Raw genomic sequence first — 22,097 nt, 5'->3', positions numbered from 1 at the left:
TGGGGCAGCTTGTCCACAAGATCCCAGACTCCCAGTGCCAGGGGCGTCCGTTCACCCAGGTGTCCCCTCCCAGTGACCCCAGCTATGGTCTCCAGTAGTACAGTGCTCTGCCAAGCTCCCCATGGCCTACGTCTTAGAAGCAGACAGCCAGGCCTTTCTTCTAAGGCACCTCTGGGTAGATGGCCACCAGTCAACCCAGGCCTCATGCCTGGCTGTCCTGCACCACCCAGTCCACAGTGAGCCATGGTTCCCTGGTTGATGGTCAAGCTGCCCCGTGGGGTTTCTGAGGCTGGACCTGCCTGGTGTGGCTGTGGCCTTATAGAAGCCGCCTGCCTGATTGTCCTCCAATCTTGGGCTGTCTCCTTCAAGAATGACCCCAGCCTTGGGAGCCCTCTGGGGGCAGTTCTGCTCTGTCCTGCAGGGTCACTGCAAATCAGGATCGATTTGATGGCAGTGGGCAGTGTCCGTCAAATGGGACACGGCAGGCTGGGGCTGCAGGGTGGGCTTGAGCCCTTGCTGTCAGCTGGCCAGAGCCAGCAGGGTCTCTGCTAGGACAAGGTGCTGTCCCTCTGCTGACATCACACATCTAATTCCCAATAAGCTCCGCCCCACTCTCCCGGGAGGCTAAGGAGCAGAGACCTTGTGGTTAGAGTGAGAGAGAGAGGGGTGGGGGGTGGGAGCTTTCCCCAGCACAGAGGAAACAACACAGGCTGACTCACACACCAGGCTTGTGTGAGTCACACCTGAGAAGTATCTGCTATGCTTCCTAGGTCTGGGTCAGACAGGACCTGTGCTGGTGGGGGTTCCTGAGTGTGAGATGGTGGTGCCAGGCACTGGGGCACCCCACCCTGTTCTGGTCCGGCTACACCCTTCATCCCAGGAGGAGTCGGACTCTCCCAGATCTTTTGAACTGAGACCGACACTCAGTGACATGGACATGAGGGGAGACCAAGAACACCTGTCCCAGCGGGGCCACAATGAAGGGCTGTCCCGGAGGTGACCTCAGGCTGGGGAGACAGTCTGTCACTCAATGAGCCCTGACCCCACCGGGTAGTTCACACTGAGGTGGGGGAGAGCGCTCCATGGGCAGCTAGCAGGTTAGGGCGCTGACGCCGTGACATCAGCCTAACCTCTTGGGGCAGGGAAGAACCAGAGGGTAGGTACAGCCAGCCATGCCCAGAGGTGCCACCCAGCAAAGCCTGGGCTGCAGCTGCCACTCAGCAAGCTTCCCTTGTGGGGCACTTCCCACATTGGTAACACAGTCCGGAGGGTGACGCATCCCTGGGGACGCCCCCGAACCTGTCAGGTCTCCTCCTTGCCCCTTGGCGAGTCCCGATCCAGGCACTTTTGCTGTAAGAAAACCACAGCCGGCCTGAAGGCTCGGCGAGCTGTGCTCTCTAACCCTACAAACCCAGAACGGAGAGGCTTCTGCTCGCACAAGGAGTTGGTCCCACAAACCCTGCTCTGCAGGGGTGCACAGTCCGAATCGCCTGGAGGCAGTGAAGTTTGGTTGGTCCCTGGAAGGGTTGTGAGAGCCCCCTCCCCCAGGGGTGGGGAGCCAGGAGATCAGAGCAGTGGAGTGCTGGGACTCCCACGCTTGCAGCTGGTGTCTGAAGCCCAGGCAGCCTGTGAGAGCTATGTCCTCTTTCACCTGTGAACTTGCCCACTCGTGTCTGCGTGTGTTGGGGGGGGGGGATCTGGCCAGGTCCGGCCTGGCCTGGCCCCCACTTTGCCCAGCCCCATGACACTGCACTTGCCTTAAACGCCAGTTGGATGGTGTCCAGGGTCCTGGACGGCCTGCAGACAACGGACAGGGCGATCACGACCTCCCGCAGGTCCACCTGGCCGGCGCCGCTCTGTGGGCAGGGAAGAGACATCTCAGGTGATGGCCGGGCCATAGCTGCCCGAGGGGATTGTTACTGACCCAGCCACGTGAGGCCTGTCCTCCAGAAGCACATTCAAAACCAGCCCGTTTCCCAGCCACACTCTTGGGGGTACAATTCATTCAGCCTTTCTGAGGACCAGCAGGGAGGTGAAGGGGCCCCCTGGTGGGGAAAGTGGATTTTGCATGGGACTGCTAACCACAAGGCCAGCAGTTTGAAGCCACCAGGTGCTCCTCAGGAGACAGGGCTTTCTACTCCTGTAAAGCGTTAACAGGAAGCCCACAGGGGACAGTGGACGGCAGGCAGAGTTTGGTTTTGATACATTTTGGTGGCACAGTGTTGGGATGCTCACTTCAAAGTTGGCAGTTCAAACCCACCAGCAGCTCCATGGGAGAATAAGGTTTTCTGCTCAAAGATTTTCAGCTTCGGGGACCCCCCAGTGGCAGGTCTACTGTGTCCTAGGGACTCGCTTCAAGCTGGAATTGACTCAATGGCAGTGAGGTTTTTTCTTTTGGAGTTGTTTCTTTATTGAGAGGGTTGGGGAGCACCAGGGAATGTCCATTTTAATCTTCCTGGGCTGTTTTTTTAATTTTTTTCTTTTTCTTAGTGCTGTTGCTCTTGCTGCTAGCAGCCGCCGCCTCGGGTCCACTGCTGGCGGGCTCCCCCTTCGCGGGGAGCTTCTTTGTTTCCTTTGGGATGCTCCCACCATTTGCTGCCTCCTGAGGGTCACGTGCAGGTTCCTCTCTGGGGAGAGGTTTCAGTTTCTTCCTCTTGGGGAGAGGCATCCCTTTCGGATCCCTGCTGACCAGCTTCTCCTTAGATCTCTTCTTCTTGGGTTTGGGGAGAGCAGAGAGAGCTGGGTCTTCAAATCCATTTTCCTGCGGAGCCTCCTGGGCCCTCTGCTTGTTCTTCTTTTGGGGCCTTTCCCCATTGGTCTCCTGCTCAGGGCCCTCACACTCCTCAGGTGCACTGCTGTTTTCCTGAGACGCAAGAGCAAGGGCAGCCAATCGCTTCTTTTCCTTTTTCAAGCGCTTCTTCTCCCGCTTCTCCAGCTTCCTAGTCATCCCCTCAGCGGCCTCCTCTCCTTAACCATTGCCTCCCCTTCGTCACGTCCAGGTTCTCCCGGGGGACCTCCCCGGTCTCGTAGAAGGAGAGTCACTCCTCGACTTGCTCACGAAGCATCTCCCCAAATACACTTGTGGGCCCCTCAGAGAAACCATCGATCCGCGAAGCAATGCTGCATTTGTTGGCCAGGTATCGGGAGATGCGGCCTTTGTTCTTGCAGCTGCTCGGCCAATGAAGGTGGAGTGGAAAATGAGTCCGTATTTAGGGGTGTTTCCGGTGGTCTTCAGGGCTCTGGAAGCTTGGTCCCTTTTGCTGGGCCCTGGAATCACTCAGACACCAGGGCTGGCCCATCACTCCCACAGCAGAGGCCTGTATGGTTCAGGGGCCCTGATCAGCCATCACTGTGAGGCAGTGAGAGTTTTTGAGCTCAAAACTTGGCAGGTCCAATCTACCCAGAGATGGGTTCTAAGAGTCTGCCTGGCCACTGGCTTCTGGGTACAGTTCTACTCCCATACACACAGGGGTGCCAAGAGCCAGACCAACTTCTGGGAACCATCTTCCCACCAGCAAAGCAAGCCCACTACGGGTCAGCTGGTCCTCACTCAGGGCAGCTCCAGGTGCCCCGAGCCTCCAGTGCTGGACAAGAGGCCGGCCAGAGCACGAACCATTTGGAAAGAGCAGGGTCCAGTGGGGGGCGTGTGCTTGTGCTGCTGTCCTGCGGTATGGGTGGAGCTGCCCATGGCGGGGCGACCCTCTGGCTGCTGCCCCTGGGGCCCGAGGGCCATGTCCTCACCTAGTAGACTATCCGAAGCTGAGTGAGACGGACCCGCACATGCCGCTTCCCCATGGACACCTGCTACCAGAACAGAGTCCAACACTCAGCTACTAACCAGGGGTCAGCGTTTCAAACCTAGCAACTGTCCCTCGGGACAGAGACAAGGCTGTCTGCTTCCCTCGAGACGGTGGGCTTGGAGCCCTGGGGGCGGGTCTGCTCTGTCCCATGGGGCTGCTGGGGGTTGGAGCAGACGTGATGGCAGTGGGTTTGGTTGGGCCTAGGTCACCCTGAGAGACACCATGAACTACACGGTCTGAGAACAAAGGAAGATGCAACGCCCAAGAGAGCCCGTTCTATAAATGACAGAGAGCCTGCTCCCAATGACAGCCTGCCCCCCAATGACATTCTGCCCTCAATGGCAGAGAGCCTGCCCCTTAGTGATAGAGCCTACTCCCCTAATGAGATGCTATCCCCTACATGACAAAGATCTCCCCTCCACCCCCACCAATGGCCGAGAAATAACCCACAGGAAGAGGGCCAGTGGGAGGGGGCAGGAGAGGGAGGTGACAGCCAATGGGAGTCTAGCACAGTGATGACCTGCAAGGGACACCCGGCCAACATGCACTAGAGGTGGGGCCGAGGCCAGGATGTAGGCCCGCTCAGTGTCCAGCACTCCACAAACTCCTTAGGGACATTGTTTTGGGACCCCAAGAATAAAGATCTCCCTGGGAGTCCCTGGAGCACCGGGGGCAGCAGGCACCCAGAGGACAAGGGAACCAAGGTTCTCAGGGGACCTTTAGCAGCTGAGCCCAGTAGGGGAGTTGGACCTTCTACTCCCGAGCCTGGATGCAGGTGGCTGTGAGGGTGGAGAAGCTGAATGCAGGGAGACTGTGCCCCCAACAGCTCTAGAGCTGGGGAGCAGGGAGGAAAAGCAGCAGCTGATCCTCTGGAACTAGCATCCAGGCCGTTACTGGGCCTGATGGCTGGGGCAGAGGCTGGTGGGCGCAGCGAGTCCTGAGCTGGACAGGGCAGGAGCCCACAGGGTGATGCTGGGAACACAACTCAGCCACGATCAGGTGCGTGAATGTGCACACGGGCCTGTGTGGGCACACACCTGTGTGCTGGGGGTCCTCTCCCAGACAGAAAGGCAGCGAAAACCTCGAATGGGGCCAACTGGCAGGAAGCATGTGGCTTCAAAAGTCCTAGGGGGACCAGGGTACTCTGTGGGTGGGGTGAGTGGGGGGCCCCTGGAGACCACGGGTAGACCATGTCTTGGGGAACTGCTGTTTGCTGTTAACAACTCTTTGTGACCCCCACAGGGCAGGGTTGAACTGCCCCAGTGGGTTTCCGAGACTATAACTCTTTACAGGAGTAGAAAGCCTCGTCTTTCCCGCGAGAAGCGGCTAGTGGTTTCAAACTGCTAACCTTCTGGTTAGCAGCTCAATGCGTAAGCCACTGCATCACGAGGGCACCTCCATGTAGGGATAGTAGGTCAGAAGAATAAAGCCCAGAGTGCTAGGGCAGGAAACCCAGGGAAGAAGAGGGTGGACTGGAGAGAGCTCACTGAGGGGGAGGCCAAGGATGAGCTGAGACGCAGTGTGCATAAATGCTACAAGGAAAACCGACACCCCACCCGCTCTGTACACTCTCCCTCAACTCACAACAAAATTGAGGCCCTGCCTGTATTTAAAAGCAGAGAGATCCCTCGATGGGAGATGGGGAAGCTTAGGTCAGGTGTGTGTGTGTGTGTGTTTATCTCAGAACAGAAACCTCTGTCGTGACCGGTGGGGAACGTGGCCCGCACCCTGTGCCGACTGCCCACCTCGTCAAATAGTGAGAACATGGCCTCCAGCGAGTCGGACACCGGCACTTCCAAATACTCGGCGAACTCCGACAGACTGGCCGTCGCCCCCGCCTGCAGTCTCGCCCGCTCGGAGTACTTCTCCAAGTCCTTCTCCAGCTTTCTCGGCTTCAGCCTAAACGAGAAGGGAAAAAGGTCTGTTCTGACATTCTGGTAATGCCCTCTTAACTGCAAGGTCGGAAGTTCGAAACCACCAACCACTCCAAGGGAGAAAGACAAGGCTTTCTATTCCCATAAAGATTACAGACTCAAAAACTTACAGGGACAGCTCTACCTGTCCTACAGGGTCACTGTAAGCCATTAACTTGTTTGGTAGTGTGTTGTTTTTTGGGATTATTTTTGGGCTATTAAAAAATTAAGTCAACCTATAAATAGGACAGGGTAGACTCCTCTCTCCCCCCATCCCGGTGGGTTTTTGAGACTGTTACTCTTCACAGGAGTAGAAAGCCTTGTCTTTCTCCTGTGGAATGGCTGGTGGTTTCAAACTGCTGACCTCACAGTTCGTATGAGTTGGAATCAACTAGAGGGCAGTGAGTCTGCTTCAGAGTATAAAAAAGACAGGGTTTTCTACTCCCATTTACAGTTACAGTCTGGAAACCCCCAGGGGCAGTTCTGCCCTGTCCTGTTAGGTTGCTGTGGGTCAAAATTCATTTGAGGCCCGTGACTTTGGGTGGGAGCATCATTACAAACACTGGGGAAATGGGCTACTGCACAGTACTATTGTTTGCAGAACCGAACAGAAGACTGGAACTATGTCAACAACTAGTGGTGAGCTGGTTTTAACTACAAAAAGTTCTTCTGGTGCCAAGCAGACGCCCACAGCATGCTTCTTCCAGGGGTCCCCAAAGGACCCCTTGCCCCTCTGTGCTGAGCCCGTTCATCTGTGACCTCTGTCCACACTGGCTTATGGCTTCTCACGAGCTACTGCCAGCTCCTGGGGACAGGTGTCCTGGGGGCCCAGGAGGAAGGTGGGCAGAGGCTGGATCAGCAAAGGTGGCTGTGTGGCCCGGCCCCCACATCCAGAGAGGCTCCCACATCCTTAACCCTCCTGGTGTCCATGTGACTGCCCCTCGGTGACAGTGCTGCAGCCACAGGAGGCTCTGCAGAGGGAGGCAGTGACCAGACATCAGCTGTCAGCCTCGGGGACAGCCTAGCCTGGCCTGGCCAAGGGGGTTCACTGAAGCAACGACCCCAGAGATGGTCCCAGGAGTCCAGCATGGTGGTACCAAGGCCAGGAGACTGACTGGCCATATTGGGACCCCGGCACTCCGTGTGTCAGGGCAGAGCTGCATCCCACAGCACTGTTAGTGGCTGCTTGTGGAGCATCAGCTGGACCTGGCTTCCACGACACCTCGGGGTAGACTTGAAGGTGCAGCTGAACACGCTGCCCTCCCACCGGTCCCCACTGCCCCTCCGCTGCCCGGGGAGCCAGAGTTTCCCTTGGGGTGCTCACCCGAGGCCTCTCACGAGGCGGGCGAATTCCAGAAGGCAAGTGTCTGAGGGGAGACGGAGCTGGCCTTCTGCCAAGGCCAGCTGGCAGTCCTCAAACGTGTAGTCTGTGACGGAGACCCCCAGGGCCCTGTAGGAGAGATGAGTGACACCCTGAGGGCAAGTCCCCAGCCTCTGGGGACCCTTGGTATCAGGAAAGGTCACCTCAAGTGGGCAGAGTCCCTGGATACAGCTGGCTCCCTGGGAGGGCCATGAGTGGGGACACGGACAGAGCTGCAGTATCCCCGAGTGGGGCTCGGCTCAGCCAGCCTGAGAGACACAGAGCCAGGCAGCGGAGCAGGATAGTGCCTACGGAGATCCCAGGCCACCCCTAACCTCCACCGCCACCTCCCCACTGGGTGTCATCCTGTTCAGAGAGCAGAGCTTCTCTGCGGAGTCAGAGAGACCCCTCAGGGCAGGGCACCCCCAGGACTGAGCAGATGCCTGAAGCAAACAGGAGCAGGCAAAGGGGCACTGAGAGGCTTGGGCCACTGGAGCTGTGATGGGAACTTCCCTCCAGAGCCAACAGGGGAGCCCTTGCCCAGCCGGAGGGCTGGAGGTGGCCTGCCAGTCTGCGAAGGGGCATCAGTGCCCCCAGGTGACAGCAGCCCTGGGAGCAGGTGTCAGGGCCAAGGTGAGCCTCAGAGAACCTCCCAGGGCCTGTGGACCTGGGCAGCTTTGCTCTGAGAAGCTCCAGGGGAGGCCTTAGTGGCCATTGGCCAGCACTGTCTCAGTCATTTCTCCCTGGGCAGAAGGTTCAAGGTGATTCCTAGCCTAGCTCTCCCCCCGGCCATCCCATCACATGAACTTGCTCCTGATCTATGAACACATCACCATACCCCCGGATCCTGAAGGCATCAAAGTATACGAGAATGACGCTCTGCCCCGATATCATGAAGGGCACCCCTACCATGGAAGGAAATGGCAACACCCTGACAGTGCTGCGGGAGGATACAATGGACATCGTCCTCAAACGTGTGCTGTGGACTCACTGTGAGCCGGCCACCTGCCAGGGCAATCCCATGTGGGAATGGAGTTTGCTTTGTTATGCCGCTGACACCCGTAGCACCAGGGTATGTCTTAAACCACACTAGGTGTAGGTAAACTCTGCACCAAGCTCCGCCATCCAACAGGCAGGTGACACAACCTTGCCAGGTGAAAGCAAGGAGGACTTGGCAGCTGAAAGCACTGGCTGGTGAAGACCAGGGAGTCAGCCTTCCGTATGGATTAGGACTCAATGCCCAAAAGACCAAAATCCTCACCACTGGACCAGTAAGTAACATCATGCATGATAAATGGAGAAGAGATTAAAGTTGTCAAGGACTTTTGTCTTGCTTGGATCCACGAGCAATCCCCATAGAAGCAGCAGTCGAGATCAAAAGGCGTGCTGTTTTGGGTCAATCTGCTGCACAAGCCCTCTTCAGAGCATTGCAGAACAAGGATGTTACTTTGAGGACTAAGGTGTGCCTGACCCATACCACGGCATTCTCCATCGCCTGTACACACACGAGAGTTGGACAGTGTGGTAGTTACATAAGCTGGTATCACTTTGAGGATTAAGAGTGTGGGGTGGAGTCTAGCCTGCCTGTCAATCAGGATATAGCCTGTGTGGGCATGGCTTTCTCCTGAAGATTCTGGGAACTCCTGTATTTCCTCCTTGGAGGCGGGAGACACTCTCTGCTCTCTGAGACATCCCTGTGGAGAAGACACATGGAGAGAGGCTCATGAAGCCAGACCTCTGGAGCTGGAGAAGCCACGTGGAGATCCCTGCCAGCGCTGAGATATTTCTACCACCACTGGATCCACAAGACTTTCCACCCACTGGTCTGTGATCTTCCTGCATTCGGCATCACTGCATGGCTACATGAGTCTGAAGAGGAATTTATAGACTGGTATCGGACATATGGGCTAATATAAAATGTATGGAATTGAACTGGACTGGGTTGTTTTCATAATATGCAACTACTCTTTGGTATAAAGTTCTCTCTCACACACATATGCATGTTTATGAATTTTCTTTCTCTAGTCCACCTGGACTAATACAAAGAGGAAGGCCTTTGACATGGTGGATGGACACAGTGGCCGCCAACGACTCAAACATAAGAACCGTGAGGATGGTGCAGGGCCAGGCATGTGCACACAGAACCAACCACGCCTGGCGCGGCACCATCCTCACGCAGCTGAGGGAAGTGCATCTTCAGCAGCGGAAAGGACAGGCTGGCTGGAGGGCAGGGGCGACTGCATCACCCTGGGAGAAAGGTCGCTGGAGGCCGCAGGGTCCTTCTGACACCCTTGGCTGTCAGGCACAGTAGGGAGAGGGTTTCACTTCTGAAATCCCATCATTCAAGGTACCACTCGAACAAAGGTGCCCCAGCTGTCCATGCCACAATGCCTGTTGCCTCCTGCTGCCCATGGGCAGGGCACCCACTGTGCCAGCTTAGGGACAGCCCCACTCACGCACAGGAGCAGAAAGGAGGGGGGTGTTTGGATCATACTCAGAAGTCTGGGTCATACCCTACTCCTGTGAGCCATGTGACTCCCACCCCCCAAACTGTACTTGAGTGACAGCCCTGATTCGGATGGGCCTCGAGGGCACCTAACCAAGCCCACCCAGCCCAGGGGTCAGCCCAAGTCCAGCACTCTGCCTGGGACTCACTCAGCACCCCAGGGGCCCAGTGTCCATGGGCACACGTGAAGTTTGTCACATCCAGAGTCAGAGACACGTCTTCCAACCCAGAGGACACAGGGCTGGATGAGACCCGATGTTCTCTTTGTCCAGGCACACAAAACGGCAGGTGGTGAGGGGGGACGTGGCACAGTATGGGGGAGGAGGTATGAGCGGCCTCTGGGGCACAGAGGAGAGCATGGAGCGGAGGAGCCAGGGGAGCCAGGGCCCACCCACTTACTCTGCCATGATGCGCCGGACGTTGCTGGCATACAGCGCTGGGTTCCTCTTCTCCTCCTCCGAAGGCCGGTACACCGGGAGGAACTGTGGGGACACCGGACAGAAGCCACCTCAGCAGCAGTGACCCTGTAGGCCGGCTCCCAGGCTTTTTCACCCACAAAGCCCTCCCTGCCCTCACACACACCCACCTGCCGACGTGCATGTGTACACATGGGCGCACCCACGAGCATGTGCACGGACAGGCATGCGCACACAGTCACAGGTTCACACAATGACATGCACACACTCGGGTCCACACAGGCACGCACACGCACACTCAGGCATATACACATACAACACACACGCCCACAGACACTCAGGCAACTACATACAGCACACACAGATCCACACAGGAACATGCGTGCGTGCACACACGCTCCGAGAGACGCTCTCAGGCACATACACATATACTCACAGGCTCACACAGGCCCACAGAGACACACTCAGGCAAGTACACAAACAGCCCACACAGGCATGTGCGCACACACATGGACACACCCCCTCCCCCCCACAGGCCTACTTAGACGCATTAGCACACACAGGCTCACAGACATATGCAGGCACGCATACTTAGCGGCACACACGGACACCCCACACAAAGGCAGAAACACACACTCAAAAACACACGGGCACGTATACATACCTACAAGCACAGTGTGCACACGCTCAGGCACTGAGTGCCCACGGTCTTCCCGGGAGCTCCCGCTCCCTCCATGCTGGAGCCCAAGGGCTCCTGGTGCACCTCCTTTCCCACATTGTAAAATAAGCCACGTGCACGCCCATCTCCAAACCAACGGTCCCCGTGTTGTATGCAGGACAGTCTCCAAACCACAGCCACTGGGCCATTCCGATTCACAGCAACTTTAGAGAGGCCCCGAGGCTGTCAATCCTTTTCACAAGAACAGCTTTTCTCCTGAGTAGTGGCTGGTGGGATTGAACCATCAACCTTACCGCCGGCAGCCCAACACCTAATCCACAGCGCCTGAAGGGCTCCTGGGTGTCGGGCACAGCACAGCGAACGACTGGCCCGGGGAACAGTGGTCTCGGGCACAGGTGCTATGTTCTGAGATGAAGACGAGCTGCCACACCAGTGAGTGTGAGTGCCAGGTGGGCGAGTCCGTGCTCAGGGCACCCCGCGCTCTAACGTGGGCACCTACAACACCAGAACAGCCTACAGTGCGGCTCGCTCTCAGTTTACAATTCCAATCTTCCCCTTTCCACTGCATTCTGAAAAGTTCGCAGTGCCCAGCGTCTCTCTGAGCAGAGTCAACGCTTTCAGAGGGGGTGCTACAAAGTCAGACCATTTCTTCTCACCTCCAAGATTAGAAGGGTTTGGAACGCAGCCAATGGAATAACCTGGGCAAAGTCCCTGAGGTGCCTAGCTTTTGTCCCTGCCATGGCCCAGAGACTGGCTAAGCAAATGGGCAGCTGTTCTCTGGAGCCCGGCGGAAAGGAAGGAACCAGGTTCTAAGGGGGAAAATCTTAATAGGAGGAGCCTGTAAAGATGCATCTGTGTGGGTTCCGATAGCATGCAAACACGACACACCAGAGGCATAGGACACTGTGTAGCTAGTGGCCACGCAACATTGTATCTGTGACACACCCCACTGTACACCACAACCGGATAGCTACATGACACACAACATTGTATTCATCCACAAGACACAAAGATGCACGCAGGCAACCTGCAACGCTGTATGTGACACGACACAGTATTCATAAGGCATGTAACTAGCCAAAATGCAAACAGCAACACTGTATCTTACACACACATACACACACACACACACACACACACTCTCTGTAACCACAGGGCACACAGCGCTGCATCCAGGTGACATGCACCCTGGGATGGCACGAACCTCAATTTCCACCCGGTTGTGGAACTGGCACAGTGTGAGCCACAGGATCTCCATCCTAAAACAGCACGCAGGAGAGGAGACTCGTGGGTGAGAAATCACGACACTGGTTAGAAAGTAAGGTTCTTCATTCTTTCCCAAGAGAGTACTTCAAATGCAGGGGCTGGGGGCAGTTTCTGGCTTGTCTCCCCTTGTCTCTCCACTGCTGGGGAGCTGAAGACCCATCTCTGATCTACACAGGGCAGGTGCCTTGCAGGGTCCCTGGGCGGGCAGATTCAGCCTCTGGAGCAGGCCCTCCGACCGCGCACCGGGGCGAGAGAAGCCCTCCCAGTAGACAGAGAGGGTCTGCAAGCGCATTGAGGCTGACGACGTTCGGTTAAAATCCAACACCTGTCATCAGTTCTCCTTTTGGTCCTCTCAAATCTGTCCTAGTTCCTTGCTATTTTCTGCTTTCTGTGTCTGCTTGTGGAACGTTGGGCGAGGGCTGTATGGTTTTCTTCACAGGATATCCGGCTTAGGTAAAGCTGGCGACAGTAGTGGATTAATGGTTTCCTGGGGTTGCCGTGGGGGAGATGGCAAGCTGATAAGGAGGCCCAGCAGGAAGAAAAGGTTTGAAAGTTGTAATGTGTTTTCTCATGTGTTCAACCTACTGAAGTGTGTGGTATGAGAATTTGTGGGCATTACGGGTCAGCTGTGTAAGACATGACAAATAGTAATAGTTTATAAATCATCAAGGGTTCGTGAGGGATGGGGTGGGGGAGGGGAGGGGGAAAATAAGGAGTTGATACCAAGGGCTCAAGTAGAAAGAACGTGTTCTGAGAATGATGATGGTAACAAATGTACAAATGTGCTTGACACAATGAATGGATGGACGGATTGTGATAAGAGTTGTACGAGCCCCCAATAAAATGATTTTTAAAAGGAAAAAAGAAAGAAAATCCAAAAGAAAAAAACAACCAGCCAACAAATGGTGGTGGTGGGGGGGGGGGGTTGAGGGAGAGAGAGAGTGAGTGTGTGTGTGTGTGTGTTAGGGGTGTTAATTAATTCAGTGGGGGGAGGGTCCTCACCCAGCCCTGCATTAGATCATCCTCCAGCTCAGGAAGCAGGGTCCACTCTCTGCCCAGACCCCTGCCTGGGCCCCGACAGCCCGGGTCCAGACACCTCAAGCTGAAGGCTGAACCCAGGGTTCCTAACCTGAAAACCCACACCCCGTCTTGTTTATGTGGGCCAGAAATGGGAAGTTATCCAAGATCCCTTCCTGGAATCCAGCTCCCCCCACCCTCTACCTACATCCCGTTTCTACAGCCTGGCTGCCAGCCCAGAGTGGGTCAGCTTGTATGTTCACCTGCCCAATGGTCTGGGCCCAGCGGCAGCAGGCCCCATGTGGAGAGGGGTCACATTTACAAAGATCAGGGGGCACTCTGGGGGACCTAGGGACAGCATGACAGGCGGGGTGACGGGCTGTCTGACTTACGCTCCAGGTCCCTGCCACGTCCATGTGATGGTGTCCTGGGGGTGACAAAGCGGGTGGGGTTAGCCGTGACAGGAAGCCAACACCATGCCCTCCACTGAGTACCTGCAGCAGCCCCTATGACCTGCACAGACCCACAGCCAGCCCCTGCCACACTCTGGAGCCCCACAGGGACATGTGACCATCCCCTCGTTCCCAAGACTAATCTGGGCAGGGAAGGGGGCACACCTCTCTGGCAAGCCTGTGGTGTCTCTCAGCATCCGGCCCTTTCTTGAGAGCCTATGGCCGGCTTCCTCTGCCTCCCTGGCCATCACCCCTGCAACTGGATTGTGTGGTCCTAGGTCTGCCCTGGTCACTCAGCCACCTCTATCCCAGCCCCACCCCAGCCCATGCACTCCCTGCCTCGGCTGTGACTGCCTCTCCTGCCAGCAACACCTGCTCACCCTCTGGGGGCAGCCCTACTGGACCCACTCGCTGCTCACACACTCTGCGTGAGAGCAAGTACAGCTGCCATCTGGCCTGGCTGGGAATGCTGGGTGATGTGACTCTGGTCCCTGCCTGTGGCTTCCTTTTGCCCCAGTGACAGAGAGTGAGGTCACTCCTGCATCAGCTGCCTCAGTCCGTCTTTCCTTCCCCACAGGCTCGGCGCCAGGCCTGGGCACAGGCCCACAGCCGTGCCCTGGCTACCAGTGCCTGGAGCCCATCCAGGAGAGAGGACCCGGGTCCCGCAGGGAGCTGCAGCCAGAGGTTACATGCAGTGGCCCTGAGCAAATGCCCACAGGGAGCTCCAAGTTGCTCTGGGCTCTGAAGGTGAAGCCCTGCCAGGTACGGAGCCCAGCATGTCACCTGGGGGACTTCTCAGAACTCTGGCCCCTGGGGGCGGTTCCATGACCTGCAGCACATCGTCTGGGGGACATCCCATGCCTCCTACCTGGCAGGTGTGGTACAGAGGCAGGAACGAGGTTGGGCCCAGCCCCATTCAGCCGTGTAGCCCCCCTCCCTGTATGTGACACCAGCTTGTCACTGTCCTTGTAACCCATCACCCAGAGCTGAGGCAGTCTACTCTCTCTTCCTCATCTTATACCTGTCTGGGGTGCCAGCTGGACTGGCCGTGCTGGGAGGGGCAGGAGGGGGAGGTAGAGGGAAAGGAGGGGGAGAGGGGAGAAGGAGTGATCCCTGGGGTGTGTGCTGGAACATAAGGATCAGCAGACAGGGCACATCCTGACCCCTGCACCTGCCTTCCCGCCCTCCCTGCCCCGCAGCCCAGCCTACCCTCCCTGCCCACAAAGAGCAAACTCACCAGCTGGTTCGGGTAGCGCAACACCACGGGCTGCACGGGCACGCCAGGGATGAAGGCCCCTGGGGAGGAAGCATCCTTGCTCTAGCTCCCTCAGGAGCCAGTCTTCCCGACCACCCCCCTCCTGCCGGCAGAAACCCTGTGGGCGTCTGCTGTGGACACAGGAAATTGGATAGGAACCTGCTTGGGAAATGGTACATCCCCAGGTGGATACCCTCCCAACCCACTGGGGTGGGGGCTCCTGTGAGAGCCACCCCCCCACCCCCGAGCTCCCCTGTGGCTGGTTTGGGGGATGAAGACTGTGCCTCTGGCTGGATGGTCAGTGCCCCAAGGGACATTGTAGATCACGTGCTGATGAAAGCACTCATGGGAGAGGGATGCCTGCACCACGGGGGTCCCAGCCTCCCAGCCTAAGTTCCGTCCACCAGACTCTCGGGGGGCCTGCACCCAAGCAGCTGTAGTCCCCCACAGCTGGTCCCCACCCTGCCATGGGGTAGGTCCAGCACAAAGGACAACTGGACACGGACCCCCTGGATCGTCCCTGGGAGGGACGTTGGTGCCTGTAGAGCAGGAGTCCTCAAACTATTTAACCAGGGGGCCAGTTCACTGTCCCTCAGACCCGTTGGAAGGCTGGACTATAGTTTTTTTTTTAAAAAAAAAACTATGAACAAATTCCTATGCACACTGCATATATCTTATTTTGAAGTAAAAAACAAAATGGGGCAAAAACACCCGGCAGCCTGGATAAATGTCCTCGGTGGGCCGCATGTGGCCCGTGGGCCGCAGTTTGAGGGCCCCTGTGTTGAGCCTCTCCAGGGCCAACAGGTACCACCCAGCGGCCAGGATGCACCTGCTCTCTGTGTGGCTCAACAGACCTCCTTTACAAGACATCAGGAGGTGGGACGACACCTTCCCCTGAAAACTCTCTTCCCAGAGTCCCACGGAGGACCACCCTGCCTGTTCCCAGGCTGGATCTCGTGCACACTCGGTGTCCTGCTTGGGACCTGGGCTCCCCGCAGGGTGGACACTGAGCTAGGTCCGGGGGCGGGGTGTGTGTCTGACCATTGGTGGAGTCCCAGACCTCACTCGCCCTGTCTCACCTGGGCTGGCCCCAAAGAAAGGACAAAGTTTAAATCCCTGACACCCACCCTGAGCACCCCCAGAGTCGACACCCCCACTTCATGCTACACCTCTGAAATCATGCCCTCCCCCCCCCGTCCCTTCCTGCAGACATGGTAACACATTGAGCCAAATTCCAATGTTATCTGCCGATGCCGTACAGGATTATTTTTTAAGAAAAAAAAACTCCAAAACTAACATGTAGTGTTTTCCCTAAACTATTATCTTAACCTTTCCCCCGCTCTCAAGGAGAAATATAATTAAGTACATACCGGGCTTGAAGGTAATTAGGCAGGTCCTGTTGGTACAAGTTCCTTCTGGAAAAATCATTATCTTTTGGGGTGGGAAAAAAAACAGCATTAAAATGAAAGGCCCTGTAAGTCAGGTTCCCGGGCGCAGAGCTGACAGCTGAGACGGGGTTCCTGCGCAGGGGCGGTCAGTCCCTTGGCCTGGCCTTCAGTGCCATGCTCCTACCTCTGAAGTCCCTCTGTCTCCGCCCCTCACCCCGACCACAAGCAGTGGTTTAACAAGGACCCTTGTCAGTGGAGGGCCACAAGGCAGCTAAAGGGGGCCACCAGCAAGACGGGGACCAACAGGATGGGGTTGGGAACACATGGGAGTCCGAGGTAGTTCACAGGAGCGGGGCACATCAGGAGACCTGCAAGTCATCTCTGGGGACACTCAAAGTGTCACCATGTCTGTGAAGGACTCGGCGGTCATCCTGCTGGGAGGAGGCTGGGCAACTGGCAGGGGTCCTTCTCAAGGGGGCCTCCCACTGTAACTGACCTCTCTCTCTCTCACACACACACACACACACACACACACACACACACACACACACACACACTCTCTCTCTCTCTCTCTCTCTCTCTCTCTCTCTCTCTCTCTCATAAACTCTCACTTGCAGAAGCACACAAAGACATCCACACAGCCACTCTCAACACTCGCTCTCCCACACACAGCCTCATACTTACACTCTCTCACATCGACAGCCACTCATTCTCCCCCACACACTCAGTAACACTCAATGTATTCACCCATTCACACTCACCTGCATGTTATCTCACAATTATGCACACACTTTTTCCACACCCACTCACTCAGTCCCTCACACAGCACACACACTCATACTTACAAGAGGAAGCAAGGCCCAGCCTGCAGAGCCCGCCTGTCCCTCTCTCCTCGGGGGGGCGGGGGGGGCAGCGTACCTGTGGCCACTTCCCGTTGGACTGCGCCCGTCGCTTGATCTCTTCCACGGTTTTCCTGCGAGAGTCCTGGTCGGAGCGGGACACAAACACAGGCCGGATATACTTGATGAGAGCTGGAGAGAGGGGTGGGACAGTGGGGTCAACAGGGGGGTGGGCCGGCCACAGCCCTGTGCACAGACAGCCTGCTTCAGCCAGGGATAGTGGTGCATCGGTCCCCAGCCTCCCAGGAAGGAGATCCTGGGAGGCCCTTGGCCTGGGGGTGAGAATCCAGGAGAGAGTGTCCACACAGAGGGCAGCCACTGGGCGAAGCCAGGCCAGGCATGGGAGTTTCCAAGAGCTTCAGAGAGCCCAGCCCCGCAGGCACCCCGGCCGGCGAGCACATGCCTCTGCCAGTGCTCGTCCTCTGGGCACCTCGGTGCCAGCCACCCTCACAGATGCTGTAGTCAGGGCCTGTGGCAACCCTGTGGGGAGCAAGTCTGCTGGTGCCATTGTCCTAGCGGTCCGTGCTCACGTCCCGTCTGTGGGTCTTCCTCACAGGAGGTCACGCCTTTCGTCACACTGTGGCCCGTGTCAAAGATGGCGGTGGGCGTCCACAGCACCCACGACCCATCTTGTGGTGACACTCGCTTGACCGCCGTGGCCTGGAACCACACATGCACAAGTCCTTGAGGTCTGCCTGGACACCAGCGGCCCCAGGAAGTGGGCACACCGCCCGACACTCACACTGTGTCACCTGGCCTCGCCACCAACCAGGCGAGGGCCACACTGCCGCAGTCCAGGGGCCGGCAGGCTGTGGAGCGTCTGTTCCGTTTACTACCATTTGTAAGAACTACAGCTTGCGACTTTCACTTATTCTTGGAAGCTTCTGAAAAGCAGTAACACTTTCTGTCCCACATCAGTGGTGCCCAGAGGGAAGCTCCCTTCCTTCGCCTCCCAGCACGTGGCTGTCCCAGCGGCGGCTATCTGGTACGCATCAGGCTGTTAATGGCAGGTTGGCAGTTCAAATCAACCAGCTGCTCCTCAAGAGAAAGAAGAGGCTGCCTCCACCTGTACAGCCTCGGAGACCCTCTCTGGGGCCGCTGGGAACTGGAACTGACTCAACCCCAGAGGGTGGGTGAAAGGAATCATTTCTTGCTCCTTCATCACCGATTCCTGAGGCTGCTGAAATGACAACGGAAGAGGTGGAGAGGAAGATGGCATCATCCACAAGGATGCTCTGATCCAAGGAGCCGGTTCTGAGAAGGCCACACTACTCGGCCCCCAACATCTTCATTACTGCTGGTGTGAGCCCTGTGCCATGTGGTGGGGAGTGGGCCAGTTCACTTCCCCAAGAGTCCCAACATCCTATGAGCCTCCCACTGCTCCACCACACAGGAGGTCCTCTTGTCGGGGCTGTGCGGGGCCACCGAGTCGGCGGGGTCTAGAACGACCCCATGTACGGAGTGAGGCACCACCCCGCCCATCCTGCTTCAGCCTCAGTGGCTCCAGGCCTGAGCCCACTGTGGCGGCCACGGTGTCCATCCAGCTCCTTGAGAACCGTCCTCTTTTCTTGCTGCCCCTTTACTCTACCAAGCAGGATGTCCTTCTCCAGGGACTGGTCCCTTCTGAGAACATGTCCCAGTGGGTGAGATGAAATCTTGCCATCCTTGCCTCTAAGGGATTTTCCGGCTGTTTTTCTTCCCAAATGAACCGGTTTGTCCTTTAGGCAGTCCATGGCACTTTATTCAATATTCTTCACCAGCAAATCCACGTGTTTCGAATCCACTGCTGCTTATTTGGACTTCCTTATTCAATGTCCCACTTTCACACACATAGGAAGTGACTGAGAAGACCATGGCTTGGGTCAGGGGCACCTTGGTCCTTAAAGTGACACCTTGCTTTTCAACACTGTAAAGAAGCCCTTGTGCAGCAGAGGTGCCCAATGCAACCGCCATTTGACCGTTTCCCTGCTGCTTCCGCGAGCACTGATTGTGCGTCCACGCCAGATGCAATCCCTGACAACTTCAACCTGTTCTTCATTTATCATCTTACCCACCTACTGCTCCTACTGAGAGGATGCAGGTCTTTACATTGAGTTCTAATCCAGACCGAAGGATCCAACACTCGATCTTCACCGGCAAGCGCTTCAAATCCTCTTCACTGCCAGGCAAGCAAGGTTGTGCCACCTGCGCCTTACAGGTTGTTAATGAAGAAGCCTTCCTTCGATCCTGATGCCACATTCTTCTTGTGATTCTCACACGTAGAGTTTTTTGTCAGCTGATATCTATAGACCGCCCAGTCTTTCTTCCTTGTCATAGTCTGGACTCTTCCCTGAAACCTGCCCGGTATAGATGCCCCACTGGCAGTTGAATACTGGCATCACAGGACCAGCAAGCCACCACGAAGGATAGAATCGCAGATGGGTGGTGACTACAGGGAGACCTGTGATCCTGGCTGCACCACCTCCCATTTCTGGATCACTGAGCCCCAAGTACTGCCTTCTGGAGGGCACAAGGCGGAGGGGAGCTCGGACACAGTGTGAGTGAACTAATGAACTTAAGACTGAGAGAGGGAAGCAGAATTGTACATGAATGGATATGTTGGATTGTGTAAGATATGGGCCAACCCCCCCCCTCCAAAAAAACCCCACTACTATGGGGGGGGGAGAGAATAAGGGTTCCTGGGGGATGGGGAGAAGGGGATCAAGCTGAGCTGATATCAAGGAATTCAAGAAGAAAGAAAACTGTCTTCAAGCTGGTAGCAACTGTACAATCCTGCTTGATGTGATTGAACTATGGAATGTTAGGATGTCGGCAAGATCTCCCAATAAAGTGATTGATACAATAAAGTTCAATCAAAAACAAATAAAAGTTTAAAATAATAGTAATAAAAGACCGACAATCTGTCTGTGAGCCTGCAGCTAAGTCAGAACACAGAGTTTTAACACCAAAAGGGCGTAAGAGAAGCCTGGAGCTGGCAGCCAGCTGCCTGGCTTCACGGGGCGGAGCTGAGATTTCTCAGGTCCTGTTTCCCGTCCAGAAGAGCGGTGGCCAGAAGCATCACAGAGGAAGGCACGTCACAATTCCCGGTCGGTTCGGATGACACGGGTGCCGAGATGGGCAGCCTGGACTCTGGGGACGGCAGTGGAAACGCCTGGGCCGAGTCTGAAATGCCCGCGGTTCTGTCACTCCTACACCCCGCTGGACAAGAGGAACGGAGTTGTCCTGCTTGGCTGAAGAGCACACAAGTCGAGTGACGGTGCTCTCATGTTTGGGGGCCAGTTATGTAGCCGAGGCACCCGACGAGGGTCGTCAAGGGATGGGCGCTGAAAGAAGTGCGTCAAAAAAGCTGATGGCGGGAAGCCCAACGGAAAACCACGCTGCCTCCTTGGGGCAAACTGGTACCAAGGAGCCTGAAAAGCCAATGAAATTCTGAGACTGTGGAGTGGGATCAAGGAGCCCGGATGATGCTGTGGGTTAGGTGTGGGACTGCTGACCCCAAGGCTGGCAGTTCAAACCCACCAGTCACTCCGAGGGAGAAAGGTGAGGCTGGCAGCACCTGTGAAGACACAGTCTCAGGAACGGTGCATGGGGTGCTAAGAGTCAGAAATGCACCCCAGGGCAGCGGGTCTTTGGCTTTCTGGAGGAGAAAAGTGAACTGTCTTCTCTTTTGTGAGCCCGTGCCAGGAAGCAGGTGTGAGGGGAGGCGGCAGGAGTGAGGAGTGGTGGGGGGCCAGCAGGAGTGCTGCTCTATTCCAGGGGTCTGTGTTCGGTGCTGGCTGATGCTGGCCGAGGGACGAGCAAAGGGCCAGACACCTAGGACCGTGCCCCCAGAGACACAGAGGGAACCTTAAGTCTAGGTGAGCACATCTGATGGAACTCTGTCACCGCGTCCTGCTTTTGCTTCTGCAGGCTCGTCACAGAATGACGTGTCACCGCCGTCAGGTGCCGTCGAGTGGATGCCGGCAAGCCCACGCACAGCAGAATGGAACCCACCTGGGGGCTCATCTTCCCGAGCTTCTGGCCAGGGTTCCTCTGGGACCTGTGAGGTCACCACCAGCCACTCTCAGGGGCAGACCATCAGGTCTTTCCCCCCGGGCTGTCTGCACCCCCCCCCTCCCCAACACACACACACTCTGCTGGGCTGGAACTCACAGTGCATTGCGGCAGCATGCAAGCCCCCACAGAAGGCCGATGGGTGGGGCGGCGGGCGGTGTGGTCTCAGAGCCTCTCTCCCAGCAGCCTTGGCTGACACAACCCGACAGGCCAATGTGTCTGAGCCCAGGTGACCGTAACTGGGAGCCCGGCCATAACCAAAGCTGTGCTTCCCAGAGGGTTTTGTAGAATCTTTATACAGGCAGCAGTGAAATGACACTTCCCCCCAGGGCACGCCCTGAGCCTGAACACTGCAAACACAAACATACGTGTGAAGCTCCTTCCTGCCCCCCCACCCCACAGGGCTGCTGCTCCACAGTGAGGGGCTGTAACAACGTCCTGGCTGCTGAGCCAACTGCAATTCCCCAGTGGCCTCGGCCAAGTGCTCTGAAAATTCCTGAAATCCTCACTGTCCAGGCTCTCACTACATAATCCTCTTTGCAAAGCCTGCACTTGGTCCCTGGGGAGTATTTGCAAACTTCCCTCCAGGAAGCTTGGCCAGCTGGAGGCGCCTGCCCCCTCCCCCCACTGGTTCTGGGCCCCATCTAGCAGTATTCCTGCTTTGTGATCAACAGTGTAGCAAACGAGTAAGTCCTGCAGCGTGCTCTGCTACACTGTAGCAACAAGACCACCGCAACCTCCACTGTGATCACGCCAGCCTGCTGCGCAGGACCAGAAGCAGCTCAGGGAGCATCCCTCCCAGAGGCCCGAGGATGCCCTTAAGCCTGGTCCCACCCAACAAGCAGAGGCCTCCGGCCTGCAGGCGGCGTTCCCTGTTTCACGGCTGATAAAGAGAGGTGGACTGCCTCAATCTCTAGTCAATTCGCCTTTCACACAGGAGTAGCGGGCTCCACACGTCCTCTGTGGGAAGAGGGGTACTGCCCCCTATGACGAAGCTCCCTCGGGTCAGGGAGGTCTCTCTCAGGGCATGGGGGCCTGAGGCAGGATCTCCATCTTCGGGGGGCTGGGGGCCACATGCTTCAGCAGTCACCAA

General features: G+C 56.7%; 1 protein-coding gene and 1 non-coding gene across 2 annotated transcripts in view; both read right to left on the bottom strand.

Moving 5' to 3' along the window:
* Nucleotides 1–22,097, bottom strand: part of LPCAT1 (lysophosphatidylcholine acyltransferase 1) — a 64,327-nt gene that overhangs the window by 4,679 nt on the left and 37,551 nt on the right. Inside the window, exons 4-12 of the mRNA XM_075540860.1 lie at nucleotides 16,971–17,083; nucleotides 16,035–16,095; nucleotides 14,647–14,705; nucleotides 13,350–13,384; nucleotides 11,879–11,933; nucleotides 9,979–10,061; nucleotides 7,038–7,163; nucleotides 5,546–5,699; nucleotides 1,758–1,856 (exon numbers count right to left, since the gene is read on the bottom strand). Of these exons, the coding sequence (XP_075396975.1) occupies nucleotides 1,758–1,856; nucleotides 5,546–5,699; nucleotides 7,038–7,163; nucleotides 9,979–10,061; nucleotides 11,879–11,933; nucleotides 13,350–13,384; nucleotides 14,647–14,705; nucleotides 16,035–16,095; nucleotides 16,971–17,083 (785 nt within the window). The remainder of the gene's footprint in view (nucleotides 1–1,757; nucleotides 1,857–5,545; nucleotides 5,700–7,037; nucleotides 7,164–9,978; nucleotides 10,062–11,878; nucleotides 11,934–13,349; nucleotides 13,385–14,646; nucleotides 14,706–16,034; nucleotides 16,096–16,970; nucleotides 17,084–22,097) is intronic.
* Nucleotides 3,272–3,357, bottom strand: LOC142441668 (small nucleolar RNA SNORD86). Its single transcript, XR_012783025.1, has one exon. It is a non-coding gene; the product is annotated as a small nucleolar RNA SNORD86 (small nucleolar RNA).

This window comes from Tenrec ecaudatus, chromosome 2, assembly GCF_050624435.1.
Source record: "Tenrec ecaudatus isolate mTenEca1 chromosome 2, mTenEca1.hap1, whole genome shotgun sequence".
Classification (NCBI taxonomy): Eukaryota; Metazoa; Chordata; class Mammalia; order Afrosoricida; family Tenrecidae; genus Tenrec; species Tenrec ecaudatus.
Note: the sequence above shows the minus strand (reverse complement) of the source record. Positions and strands in the feature narration are given on the sequence as shown.